We start from the raw sequence: 14497 nt of genomic DNA, 5'->3' as shown, positions 1-14497 counted from the left end.
GTTTGCAAGGCCACTGGCTGGGGATAATTTTTCTATCCAGGACAAAAGGAAGGCAGCATTTGAATTCAGAATGGCAATTTGAATCCCCAGACCTGGTGTGATTTTTGCCCCTGCCATTTGCTAACCGGGTGACCTTGGGCAAGTGGCTTGACCTCCTCGAGCCTCAGTTTTCTAATCTGTACAACGGGGTGGGTGGCAGCAGCCATTCGGTGATTGGTGTGCCCATGGAGACAGACTATCATGAAAGCTGTGGCACACGGTAAACGTTAGGTGTCATTTTTTTTTTATTAGCCCATCAGGGATGCCCCCCTACCAAGATTCTGAATTACTTGCCCCCTCCTCGGGGCTCACGGGAGCCGCCAGTGTTTGCACCTCCTCCTGTGTTATGGTTCCTACTGGCCGTAGCTGCATCACCCACTCAACCACATGTCCCCAGAGTAGAAACTGAATCTTGTCCCTCTAAACAAGGATAAAAATCTACGCATGGGGTCAGGCGCGGTGGCTCAGGCCTGTAATCCCAGCACTGTGGGAGACTGAGGCAGGTGGATCACTTGAGGTCAGGAGTTCGAGACCAGCCTGGCCAACATGGTGAAACCCCATCTCTACTAAATACAAAAAATTAGCTGGGTGTGGTGGCACATACCCGTAATCAACTACTTGGGAGGCTGAGGCAGGAAAATCACTTGAACCTTGGAGGCGGAGGTTACAGTGAGCTGAGATCATGCCACTGCACTCCAGCCTGGGTGACAGAGTAAGACTCTGTCTCAAAATCAATCAATCAATCAATAAATGTAAATTGAGGAAAATAATCTACCCATGGCTTGGTGATTTTCCCTTTGTCCAGCTTCTAGAACTTTTTTTTCTGCCCTCCGCACAGTGACTTCCCCTTCTTGGGGAGATAATTCCTGATGTTCTGTTACCAAACTGGGTCAGCCTCCCCTGCGCCCCCCCACCCCCACCCCCACGACCTACACACTCCCAGGCCACCCTGGGCTTTTCTTCCAAGCGTTTAGCACTTGTAATTAACGAGTCATCTGGGGAAGCTGCCTTAATGCCAGTGTCCCTGTCGGACTGTAAGTCCCACAAGGGTGGACCCCAAGTCTGCCTTATTCATGGCTGGGTTCTCAGCCCACAGTGCTTGGCACATAGCGGGTGCTCAGGAAATGTTTGTTGAGGGAATGAGAGGCTGTCATTCATGCTGGAAGTTGAGAGACCAGGGACTTTCTCAGAATAACAGTGAGAGGGATTACCAAACTTTTGTAATGGATCTTTTTTTTTTTTTTTTTTGAGACAGGGTCTCGCTCTGTTGCCCAGGCTGGAGTGCAGTGGTGCGATCATAGCTCATGGCAGCCTTGAAATCCTGGCCTCAAACAATCCTCTCGCTCAGCCTCCTGAGTAGCTCGGACAACAGGCACGCACCATCATGCCTGGTTCATTTTTCTATCTTTTGTAGAAACAGGGTCTCACCATGTTGCTCAGGCTGGTTCCTGAGCTCAAACAGTCCTCTTGCCTCAGCCTCCCAGAGCGCTGGGATTAGAGGCGTGAGTCACCACTGCCAGCCTGAAACTAACCTTTTTTAATCATTTGTTCAACATCCACCATACATTTCCACCCCTTTCAAAGAAGGTAATTCTGTTACCCTCCAGTATTTACTGCAGTTGTTTGATATCTTACGATAGCTTTAGCAATTTCTCTTTAATTTTCAGTGGCAAGAAATACTCTCCAGACATGTCCCACTTTCCTAAAACATGTGTCACATTTGAACTTCCAGCCCACCCTTTACTAATAACAAGTGTTACCAACACACAGTGTGTGGGCCCTGTGCTCAGCACTAAGGTGCAGCTCCATTTAATCCCAACAGGCCTTGGAGGTAGGTCCTGTCATTTACCCCAAGTTTTACAGATGAAACTGAGGATCAGAGAGGGACAGTGATTTGCCCAAGGTCACACAGCCTGCACACGGTGGAGCTGGGCTTTCAACCCAGATTTTCTAACTCCAGAACCCATACTTTTAGCCTTCATTTCTCCTCCTTGCCCCTCCCCCATCCCATGTTTGCATAGGTAGAAAATGACTAAGGCCAGGTGCGGGGTGGCGGGGGAGGGGGCGCTGTAATCCAGGCACTTTGGGAGGCCAAGGCAGGAGGATGGCTTGAGCCCAGGAGTTTGAGAGCAGCCTGGGCAATGTAGCAAGACCCATCTCTTCAAAAAAAGAAATATGTGGCCCGGCCTGGTAGCTCATGCCCGTAATCCCAGCACTTTGGGAGGCTGAGGTGGGCAGATCACCTAAGGTCAGGAGTTTGAAACCAGCCTGGCCAGCAGAGCCAAACCCCGTCTCTACCAAAAGTAAAAAAAATTTAGCCAGGCGTGGTGGCAGGTGCCTATAATCCTAGCTACTCAGGAGGCTGAGGCAAGAAAATTACGTGAACCCGGCAGGCGGAGGTTGCAGTGAGCCGAGGTCACACTCCAGCATTCCAGCCTGGGCGACAGACAGAGACTCCTTCTCAAAAAAAAAAAAACCTGCAGGTGTTTTCTTGCAGAAAAAAAACCAAAAAGATGAAATCTGCTTGCAGATGCCATAGTTACACGTGACCCTTTCTCTTGTTGTCTCCAAAGGTGGTGGCTCTTAGTAAGAGAAGTCAGGAGGCGGAGGCGGCTTTTCTGAGTGTTTACAAGCAATTAATTGAAGCACCAGGTAAGAAATCCTTGGCTCTGTAATTGAATAGTTAACGACAGTAAATAGCCATTAGGACTGTGACACAGGGACTTTGAGGTGGGATGTGGAGACACGCCTGGGCTCCTGGGTAAGGCCAGGCACTCTGCATAGGGCAGGGGGGTTGTGGCCAGTCTGGTGTGACATGTCCCCATAGGGCGCCCCCCATCTTCCCTCATCATGTTGTCACATCAGCCAGGAGCCTGCCTTAGGGGGGCTCCTGGTGAGATATCCCACCTAGACCTCCTTGAGGAGCTGGCATCTTACCCACTAGAGTCTCCATCCCATCGGCACAGAAGACTGAGGGCACCCAGTGCTCTCTGCCCACAGGTGGCAATAGAGACAGGACCTCCAGTGCCTCCTCCAGAATGACGCAGCCAACTCCAAAAATCTGTTGAGTAAAAGCCAGCCCCAGAAGAGCACATCCTGTATGATTCCATCTACAGAAAATCTAAAAACAGGCAATTAACCTTACTCAGTGGCCAAAAGGGGGAAGCAACCCACACGGCCATCGACAGATGTTTGCACAAACAAAATGTGGCCTACACCTACTAGGGAGTATTACGCAGCCATGAAAAGGAATGGAGGGCTGGGAGCAGTGGCTCACACCTGTAATCTCAGCACTTTAGGAGGCTGTGGCAGGCCAGTCACCTGAGGTCAGGAGTTCAAGACCAGCCTGATCAACATGGGGAAACCCCATCTCTACTAAAAATACAAAAATTAGCTGGGTGTGGTGGTGGGCACCTGTAATCCCAGCTACTCAAGAAGCTGAGACATGAGAATTGCTTGAACCCAGAAGGTTGAGGTTGCAGTGAGCCGAGATCGCGCCTGCAGTCCAGCCTGGATGACAGAGCAAGACTCTGTCCTCTCTCTCAAAAAAACAAAAAAAGGATATGGAACTGTGATGTGTGCTTCAATGCAGATGAACCTCGAAAACACAGTGCTGAGTTTCAGAAGCCAGAAACCAAGGCCACGTAGTGTAGGATTCCATCTACATGAGACGTCCAGAACAGGCAAAGACAGTTAGAGTTGCTTGGTGGTTGCCAGGGCCTCAGGGGAGGGGGATTGGACAGTGACTGCTTCACCATATGAGTTTCTTTTTGGGGGACAAAAATGTTCTGGAACTAAATAGAGCAAGTGGTTGTGGAACATCAAAAATGTACTAAATGCCATTGAATTGTTCACGTTAAAATGATAAATTTTCTGTTGTATGAATTTCACCTTAATTGGAAAAAAAGTCAACCTGTACTATTGGAAATCAAGATAGTGATTTCACTTGTAGGGGGTGAGCGTTCCTGGGAGGGCCTCTGGGTGCTGGGGCTATGGTTTCTCCGTCCTGGTTTGGGTTACAGTTTGAGAACGTTTGGTTGTACACAAAGGATCTATACATATGCCAGACGTCCACAAAAGCTTCCCTTATTTTATTTTTGAGACAGTCTTGCTCATCACCCAGGCTGGAGTGCAGTGGTGCGGTGATCTCAGCTCACTGCAACCTCTGCCCCCCAGGTTCAAGCGATTCTCCTGCCTCAGCCTCCCAAGTAGCTGGGACTACCTGCAGGCACCACTATTCCCGGCTAAATTGTTGTATTTTTAGTAGAGACAGTGTTGCCCTATGTTGGCCAGCCTGGTCTTGAACTGCTGGTCTCAAGTGATCTACCCACCTGGGCCTCCCAAACTGCTGGGATTACAGCTGTGAGCCACCTCGCCTGGCCAAAACTTTCCCTTATTTTAAATGGCTCATCCCCTACTGACCCAGAAACAGGAGCCCAGAGCGTTGAAACCATCTGCGTACCAATGGCAAAGCCTGGAGGAGACCTCGCTGTGCTAACTCTCCCCGCCCAGACCTCCCCCAGTCCCTTCCCCATCCTTCCACACGGTGGCAGAAATCAGCACTACGGGGGGTGTTTGGGGCTGGGGCCTGTGAAGAGGAAAATGACCTCCCACCCTGAGCTGCACCTCTGCAAACCAAGCCACAGAGAACACGAGTCGTTAGGTTTGATGGCAGGATCATTTCTGGGATCTTGTATTTGGGGTGGGCAAGTCCGCTGTTCCTTTATCTGGGGCAACTGTAGTGGGTTGGGTAGTGTGGCCTCCAAGATCTATGTCTACGTGGAACTCCAAAATGTGACCTTAATTGAAAATCAGTCTTTGCAGATGTAGTTAGCTAAAGATCTCGAGATGAGATCATTCCGGCTTTAGGGCAAACCCTAAATCCAACGACTGCTGTCATAAGAAGTATGGGGCTGGGCACTTTGAGAGACGGAGGCAGAAGGATCACTTGAGGTCAGAAGTTCAAGACAGGCCTGACCAACATGTGGAAAGCCTGTCTCTATTAAAAGTTCAAAACAGCCAGGCGTGGTAGCGTGCGAGCCAGTAATCCCAGCTACTGGAGAGGCTGAGGCAGGAGAATCACTTGAACCCAGGAGGAGGAGGTTGCAATGAGCCGAGATCACACACCATCACACTCCAGCCTGGGCGACAGAGCAAGACCCTGTCTCAAAAAAAAAAAAAAAAAAGGTAGAGGCGAGGGTACAGGGACAGCCACTGAGGAAAGCCGTGTGAAAACAGGCAGAGGTGGGAGGGAGGGATGTCGCTACAAGGCAAGAAGCCCCAAAGACCAAAGATTGCCAGCAACCACAAGACACTGGAGAAGACAAGGATCCTCGCCTAGAGTCTTCGGAGGGAGTACAGCCCTGCCAGGGTCTTGATTTTGAACTTCTGGTCCCCAGAACTACAAGAGAATATTGTTGTTTTCAGTCCCCAGTCGGTGCTGCCTTTTTACTGCAGCCCTGGGGCACTAATCCAGCAGTGCTGACGAAGCTTGCTCTGCGATGGCGTGTGGACTGGATGAGGAGGGAGGTCTTCTGGCCTGTTGCTACTCAAAGTGTGCTCTGTGGACCAGAAGCATCGGCCTCACCTGCAAGCTGGTTAGAAATGCTGGTCAGAGTCTCAGCCGGGGCGGCGGCTCATGCCGGTAATACCAGCACTTTGGGAGGCCAAGGAGGGAGGATCGCTTGAAGCCAGGAGTTTGAGACCAGCGTAGGCAACATGGAGAAACCCTGTCTCTACAATAAATACAAAAATTATCTGGGCATGTGGCGGGTGCCTGTGGTCCCAGCTACTTGGGAGGCTGTGGTAGGAGGATTGCTTGAACCCAGGAGGTGGAGGCTGCACTGAGCTGAGACCGCACCACTGCACTCCAGCCTGGGCGACAGAGCAAGACCCTGTCAAAAAAAAAAAAAAAGAAAGAGGGGCCAGGTGTGGTGGCACGTGCCTGTAATTGTAGCACTTTGAAAAGCCAAAGTGGGTGGATCACGAGGTCAGGAGTTGGAGACCAGCCTGGCCAATATGGTGAAACCCTGTCTCTACTAAAAATAAAATTTTAAAAATTAGCCAGGCATGGTGGCATGTGCCTGTAATCCTAGCTACTGAGGAGCCTGAGGCAAGAGAATCACTTGAACCCTGGAGGTGGAGGTCACAGTGAGCCAAGATTGTGCCACTGTACTCCAGCCTGGGCGACAGAGTAAGACTCCATCTAAAAAAAAAAGAAGATGAAGAAGAAAGGAAGGGAGGGAGGGAGAAAGAAAGGAATAAATATAGAATCTCAGGTCCCATCCCCAGCCCATGGAATCAGCTTCTGAATTGTACCAAGCTCCCCTGGTGATCCTGGAGCACGTGAGAGTTTGGGATCACAGGCCTGCTGTAGAAGTTGCCTTTGTTCTGTGCCCTGCATTTCACACACCCTGTGGGAGCAGGTCCAAGAAGCTCGCTTCCCTGTGGCACAGAGAGGTTGAGCCTGATGGCCAAGGTCTCACAGGCAGGGAGAGATGTGACGCAGGTCTTGTCATGTATAACAAATATTTCCAGACTCTGCTCTGTGTGACAAGCTGGCTGCACGTGGAAGGCTGTGTTAGTTTCCTAGGGCTGTTGTAATAAATTACCACGGATGCCTTAAAACAACAGATTGATTCAGTCCCTGTTCTGAAGGCCACACGCCCAAGATTAGGGTGTCAACAGGGCTATGCTTTCTCTGAAGCCTCGGGAGGGTCCTTCCTGGCTTCTTACATCCTCATGGCTCCAGGAGTGCCTTGGTTTCTGGCTACATTGGTTTTTCCAGTCTCTCCTCTGTATCTCTGTCTCAATCTCCCTCTCCTTTCTCTCTCTCACTCTCTCCTTTTTAAAAAATATATATGAGGTCTTGCTCTGCTGCCCAGACTGGAGTGCAGTGGTGTGATCATAGCTCACTGCAACCTCGGACTTTTCTGGGCTCAAATGATCTTCCTGCCTCAGCCTCCTGAACCCAGCTGATTTTTTAAATTTATTTTTTGTAGTCCCAATGTCTCACCATGTTTCCCAGGCTGGTCTCAAACTCCTGGCCTCAAGTGATCCTCCCACCTCCGCCTCCCGAGTAGCTGGGATTACAAGTGTGAGCCACTGTGCCCAACCTCCTTTCTCTTATAAGGACACTTGTCATTAGATTTAGGGGCCACCTGGATAATCAAGGTTGATTTCATCCTTAATTATACCTGCAAAGACACTTTGGTGTTTTTTGTTTTGTTTTGTTTTGTTTTGTTTTGTTGAAGTGACAGGGTCTCGCTCTGTTGCCCAGGTTGGAGTGCAGTCGTGCAATCTTGGGCTCACTGCAGCCTCCACCTCCTGGGCTCAAGTGATCCTCCCACCTCAGCCTCCTGAGTGGCTGGGTCTGCAGGTGCAGCCGCCATGCCCAGCTCAAAGACACTCTGAATAAAGTCACATTCACAGGTTCCAGGCATTAGGACACAGAGGTATCCTTCTGGGGTGGACATTCGCCAGTACACAGGCGTCTGCTGCCTGTGCCCCATGCTCCGCCCCATCCCACATTCACAGGAACAGTGCAACCACATGGGTTTCTCAGTGATGAGAGTGGAAGGATGGCAAGAGCTGACGGCACAGCTGCAGGCAGTGCTCTCTGCCTGGACGTGACACTATGGCACGAGGCTGAGACAGCCCATGTGTCTGCAGATGGGGTCATTATCACCCTCACTGCCAGCCATACCATACGCATGGCCAAGAGGCCCGGTGGCACCATTCCTTGCCGCCTTTTTGCTCCACTCTCATCAGTGATATCTAGAAAAAGACACCCTCTTATTTCCCACGGTTTTTGATCCTTTGGGTCCTACCGTGTCAGTGACATGACATTGGAGGATGACCCTGTACAGACCCCAGAGATGCCTCCCGGAGGTCCCCAGATGGCGCTCTCCCACAGGACCCCATAGTACCTCAATTGTAACACCAGGGGGCAGCACTGAGACATGCTTGTGCTTCCAGGCTCAAAGACCCAGATTCAAATCCTGTTTATGTCACTAACTCACTGTGTAACTGTAGAGGAATTAATTCACCTTCCTGAGCTGCAGTCTTCTCTTCTATAAATTGGGAATAATATTAGAACCTGCCTCATGCTGTTACTGGGAGGCATCAAGCTTCACAGTACACAGTAGGTGCTTACTAAGTGTTGACTACTCTCCTTATCACATGTGTCCAGCTTTCCTAGGAGACGTGAAATGTACCAAGACTCGGACTGAATCATACTAAATTTGTGTACTCAGAACCTGGTACACAGTAGGCACCTAATAATTGTTGAATATTAGAAATAAGACTCAGTGGCAAAAACGGGAGGAAAGGTACTTGGAGCAAAGAGATACTTTATCAATGAGACCCCCCTTCCATGCTCATCTTGTGTTTGTTTACTCAGCATTTATTGAGTGCCTACTGTGTGCCCAGCACTTGCTAGACACTGGGAACACAGCTGTGAGCCCACAAACACCGACATGGTCCCAGCCCTCAGAAGCTTGCCTTTGAGTGGAAGAAGTGACCAGATCTTCAGTCACATAGCCTGTCATCACAGTCACAGGGGGATACCAGACGTCTAATGCTTGGGGGTACAGAGAAGCAGGAAGACAAAGGGAAACAGAAGGGGCTTACCACCCCCCTGCCCCGCTTGGAAATGAACCCTCATTTGGGAGTGTGTTCTCATGGGACCCTCATCTTTCTGGAGAAAAGACCATTAAAACAGGTTACAGGACGGTCGGGCGCGGTGGCTCATGCCTGTAATCCCAACACTTTGGGAGGCTGAGGCAGACAGATCACAAGGTCAGGAGTTCAAGACCAGCCTGGCCAATATGGTGAAACCCCATCTCTACTAAAAATACGAAAATTAGCCAGGAGTTGTGGCGGCTGCCTGTAAGTCCCAGCTACTCGGGAGGCTGAGGCAGGAGAATCACTTCAACTCAGGAGGTGGAGGTTGCAGTGAGCCGAGATCACTCCACTGCACTCCAGCCTGGGCAACAGAGAGTAAGTCTTCGTTTCAAAAAACAGTCACAGACCAGGGGCCACTCAAGGTCCCAAGATTACTTTGGAACCTTCTGGAAGGTCCACGTGCCCTCTCTCCTCTCTCTCCAAAGCCCGGGAGCAGCGAGGTCATTCCAAGCCCAGTGCTGACTCCACGAGTCTGATTTCCCAACTCTCCTCCCCAGAAATGCAGGAGCGGGAGAGCTGTCCCCAGCTGTCACCGAGTTAGAGAATGAGGAGCCTTAACTGATGGAGACGTACCATACGAACAGCCCCTTTAGGGCCTCTAATTCATTTTCGAGACATTTAAGAATAACAAAATGTTTTAATGATTTCTTAGGGGAATTAGGAAGACATATTTTTGTTCTCATTAAATTTTATCCTCAGACACAAGAACCAAATGTCAGATGTGTGTTGGGCGCTCCCAGCTTCCCTGCTCACTGCCAGCCCCCCAGCGCCAACCCCCTCCGTAAAAATAACACTCCTGGAAAATTCACCGGGACGCGCACGCTCCTGTTTTTATATTTCTTGACAGGCAAATTATTTGTCGAAATCCTCCTCCCCGCCACCCGAAGCCACACAAGTCCTGATTCAACATTTTTGTTTTGAGTGACTGCTGCCAACACAGATCTTTGGCAGAGAATACGACAGAGCCTGATGGCTCAGCAAGTATTTTGATAAGTGTGCAGCCTGGATGTCTGTAATTACGAAAGAAAACCGTAAATCTTTTGGATATTGTTCACACAGATGTGGCGTGAAGTGAGAAAAAAAAGCAGTAAAACGTGTTAAAAGCATAATTAATGTCATTGTTGTGGGTGATGATGTGATTTAAACCTCTCTGACTTCTGTATTGGTGACGGCTGATTCCTTTATTGCACTCACAGAGTCACTAGGTACCGACCCAAGCTTCAGAAGGCTAACTTGTTAACTAAGTGATTAGTTAAAAGGAAAAAAGAAAAAGAAAAAATAAATTTAAAAACAAGGGCAGGAGGAAATGAGGGAGGCAGATGAACGCTGCTGAGGAGATAAGAGGCAGGTGAGTGCCCCAAAATGTTGTTTTCTGCTGTGCTTCGGTCTTTACAAATCTGATGCAGATTTGCGATTCCTGGCAGGGATTTCTCCCCCTGCTCCTTCTCTTGGGGGGCGAGGCTGGTCAGGAAGGTGCTCAGGCTATAGAGGCAGACACATCTGAGTGGAACTCTCAGCTCGGTGTTTTTGTGCTGTGTGACCTTGGCCGGGGCTTTAACCTCTCTGAGCTCTGGTGTCTGTGTCTTTAGAAGAGGGATAGTAATAGAACCTACTCAGGGGTGGACGTGAGGATTTGCTACGCTGTACATGAAAGCATGCAGCAGGGTCGAGTAATCGGCAGCCCACTGGCATCCGGGTGTAAGAGTCATAGGAGTGACAACTGTCTGCTGTCGATTCTGTGAGGTTCTGTCTGTTGTTGGGGATGTCAGGTAAGCAGTGGTGCAGGCGACAGGGTTCCTGAGCCGACAGAACAGGAAAATGCTCTACAACATTTAGAGTTTTTAAATTTGTCTCCTCCATTATAAAAGTAGCATAAGCGTGCTGTCAACTTCAGAAAATAGGGAGAAACAGAAAGAGGGAAAACGACCCACTAGAAAAGCGTTTTGTTGTTTTTCTTTACTGTTTTTTTTCCCTGTGTACTTTTTCAAAACAATCATTGATTCTACGGTACTGTTTGGATTTGTTTCCTTTCTCTGACACGAAGCATTCATATCTCCCCGTGTGATTACAGATCTCAAATAACTTCGGTTCATTGTATAAGCCTAACCATCTCTTGTGTGGCTGTATTGTAATTTACCTAACCCCTCTCCAACGCTGGGAGAGTCAACATTCCCTAGGGTCCTTGGGAATGCACAGCCTGTTAGTGCTGTGCTGTACCAAGAAGGAAACTCGGGAAGGAAAAATACATTGTACCCTTGTATTGACCACAAATCCTAGGATCAGTGACCAGAAAGAATGTGTTTCTCCTTGCTAATTTTATATTGCAGTCCTTTATTCACTAGTTCACTAAATATCTTTTCATATATTATAAAGCATTTATATTTGTTCCTTTAGAAATCTCTGGTTTATGTCTCCTTAGCCCATTTTTCTACCAGAGAGTGAATTATTTTCTTATTGATTTGTAGCCACTCTTTGTATATGAGGGATGCTAACCTTTGTCCAGGTATACATGTTTCATATCTTCTCCCCTGGTTTGCCTTTTGTTTCTTAACTTAGTGTATAATGTCTCTCATCTATGGTATGTAGCAGGCATTCAAAAAAATATTTGCAGAAAGCAAGAAATCTGAGCAAACCTTTGCTTTGTAGCTTCTGAATATCAGGTCCTGTTTTTAAAAACCTTTCTCACCTCAAGGGTATGAGGGTTTTTTTTTTTTTAAGTACTTTTGTGTTCTTCATTTTTAAACGTTTACATTTGAACCAGCTGAAATATAATAGATACTGACAGAAGTAGAAGAGGGGGTGAAGCATCTAGCTTTGTTTTTGTCCTGAATGACTCGTTTCAGCGCCATCTAGTGGATAAGCCACCTGCACAACTAGAGGAAATGGAGATTTTCTGTGATTAGAAACTGTGTTAACCTTCCCTTCTCCTCTCCCTCCTCCATGCGCGTGCCTCTGCTCAGTTAGTCCCGTAATGGTCAGTGGTACACTGAAGGGCAACATAAAACAGTATTTCACCCGTTAAAAAAGGAAAAGCTGAATAATGTCAAATTTTCCTGAAGATGAGTTAACTTTATTATTATTTTTTTATCTCTGAGGTATAGTCTCACTCTGTCACCCAGGCTGGAGTGCAATGGTGCAATTTCAGCTTACTGCAACCTCCACCTCCCAGGTCCAAGCGATCCTCGTGCCTCAGCCTCCCGAGTAGCTGGATTACAGGCACACGCCACTATACCCAGCTAATTTTTATATTTTTAGTAGAAACAAGGTTTCACCATGTTGGTCAGACTGGTCTCAAACTCCCGACTTCAGGTGATCCACCTGCCTCGGCCATCCAAAGTGTTGGGATTACAGGCGTGAGCCACCACGCCCAGCTGACAGTCACCTTTAGAAGGCAGTGTCCCACCATTTCCTGCCACACCTCTGCCCATGCTATTTCCTCTGCCAGGAGCACCCTCTCCCCATGGCCCCCTGGCTAAACTTTGCTATGTATTCTGGTTGTCTGTCTTTGGGTCATGTTGTCCCTGCTGAACCCAAGAGACCCCAAGGGCAGGGCTGGACTTGAGCTTGAGTTCCCACAGGGCCAACATGACCCAAAGACAGACGGCTAGAACACACAGCAGTGAATAGGCTTCAAGGGAGGATAGCTGGGGAGATGCCGCAGAGAGGGAGGCCTTTGGACCTGGTTTTAAAGGTTGACATGCCACCATGTGGAGGTCATTTCTGGGGTACTTTCTGCATGTCAGGCAGTCTGTTCAGCCCTTACAGATACAAACTCACTGATTCCACACGCGCGCACACCCTGGGAGGTGGCTTCCAACATCCTTCCTCACTGGGAAGCTGAAGAAGTATACAGGCTCAGAGAATCCAAGCCATTTGCCCAAGGTCACACAGAGGAAAAGGGATGGAGCCTGAATCTAGGCCCGCCCCTGGCCCAGCTCCTACCCATTACCCCAGTGCAGGATGCATTTAAAAATCCAAGGAGCTTGGACAAAGCCATTGGAGATTTGAGCTCTAAAAATAGTGAAAGACAGTTCAAGGGTCTTTGCTGCCAGTGGATTGAAAAGTTCTAGGCTGGAAGGACACGGCTTTTGCTGAAATGCAGATGTGTTACTCAAGGAAGAGCAGGCAGAACTTTCGTTCAGGAGAGAGAGTCACACAGCTCCCAGCGTAGCGGGTGGAGAGACAGTCACACAGCTCCCAGCGCAGCGGGTGGAGAGACAGTCACACAGCTCCCAGTGCAGCGGGTGGAGAGACAGTCACACAGCTCCCAGTGCAGCGGGTGGAGAGACAGTCACACAGCTCCCACCACAGCGGGTGGAGAGACAGTCACACAGCTCCCAGTGCAGCGGGTGGAGAGACAGTCACACAGTTCCCAGCGCAGCGGGGGGAGAGACAGTCACACAGCTCCCACCACAGCGGGTGGAGAGACAGTCACACAGCTCCCAGCGTAGCGGGGGGAGAAACAGTCACACAGCTCCCAGCGTAGCGAGGGGAGAGACAGTCACAAAGCCCCCAGCACAGCGGGGGGAGAGACAGTCAGCGCAGCTGGTGGAGAGACAGTCACACAGTTCCCAGCGCAGCGGGGGGAGAGACAGTCAGCGCAGCGGGTGGAGAGACAGTCACACAGCTCCCAGCGCAGCGGGGGGAGAGACAGTCACACAGCTCCCAGCGCAGCGGGGGGAGAGACAGTCACACAGCTCCCAGCGCAGCGCGGGGAGAGACAGTCACACAGCTCCCAGCGCAGCGGGTGGAGAGACAGTCACACAGCTCCCAGCGCAGCGGGGGGAGAGACAGTCACACAGCTCCCAGCGCAGCGGGTGGAGAGACAGTCACACAGCTCCCAGCGTAGCGGGTGGAGAGACAGTCATACAGCTCCCAGTGCAGCGGGTGGAGGACGAAGACCGAGACTCCAGGTCGAAGGACCTCCCTTCAGAGCCAGCCCAATCCTGTGCTGCCATATGGCTTCCCACATCACACTTAACTTCTCCAAGCCTCAGTTTCCCCAATGTAAAATGTGGATAATGACCTCCCTCATTAAAGGGACCATTGGATGTGTTCACTGAGCAACAGAGAACACTAAACATGGTGCCCAGCTCAGTCATTGCCCCATGCAATTTATTCTGTAAATATTGAGTGCCTACTGTTTGCCAGGCACTCTGTCAGCAACAAGGGCACGATGCTGAGCAAAACAGACCTCCCCCTACCCTCCCAGAACTTTCTGTACAGCTCAGTATGTAAGAACTTAATTTTGGCCAGGCACAATAGCTCATGCCTGTAATTCCAGCACTTTGGGAGGCTGGGGCAGGCGGATCACGAGATCAGCAGTTCAAGACTATCCTGGCCAACATGGTGAAACCCTGTCTCTACTATAAATACAAAAATTAGCTGGGCATGGTGGCACACACCTGTAGGTCCAGCTATTCGGGAAGGTGAGGCAGGAGAATCACTCGAACCTGGGAGGCAGAGGTTGCAGTGAGCCAAGATCATCCCACTGCACTCCAACCTGGTGACAGAGCAAGACTCCATTTCAAAAATAAAAATAATAATTTTTGGGCCGGGCGCGATGGCTCACGCCTATAATCCCAGCACTTTGGGAGGCCGAGGCGGGTGGATCACGAGGTCAAGAGATCAAGACCATCCTGGTCAACATGGTGAAACCCCGCCTCTACTAAAAATACAAAAAATTAGCTGGGCATGGTGGCGCGTGCCTATAATCCCAGCTACTCAGGAGGCTGAGGCAGGAGAATTGCCTGAACCCAGGAGGTGGAGGTTG

The 14497-nt window shown here is 49.7% G+C and overlaps 1 protein-coding gene across 2 annotated transcripts in view; it reads left to right on the top strand.

The window, feature by feature from the left end:
* CUX2 (cut like homeobox 2) overlaps window positions 1–14497 on the top strand; it is a 315719-nt gene that overhangs the window by 229056 nt on the left and 72166 nt on the right. For both annotated transcript variants that reach the window (XM_064379840.1, XM_064379841.1), the window contains exon 4: window positions 2613–2691. In XM_064379840.1, the coding sequence (XP_064235910.1) occupies window positions 2613–2691 (79 nt within the window). The remainder of the gene's footprint in view (window positions 1–2612; window positions 2692–14497) is intronic.

Source organism: Aotus nancymaae, unplaced genomic scaffold, assembly GCF_030222135.1.
Source record: "Aotus nancymaae isolate 86718 unplaced genomic scaffold, 86718_ANA_hifiasm-v0.15.2.pri h1tg000021l, whole genome shotgun sequence".
In the NCBI taxonomy this organism is placed as follows: Eukaryota; Metazoa; Chordata; class Mammalia; order Primates; family Aotidae; genus Aotus; species Aotus nancymaae.
The sequence above is the reverse complement of the archived record's forward strand: the minus strand, read 5'-3'. Positions and strand labels throughout refer to the sequence as shown.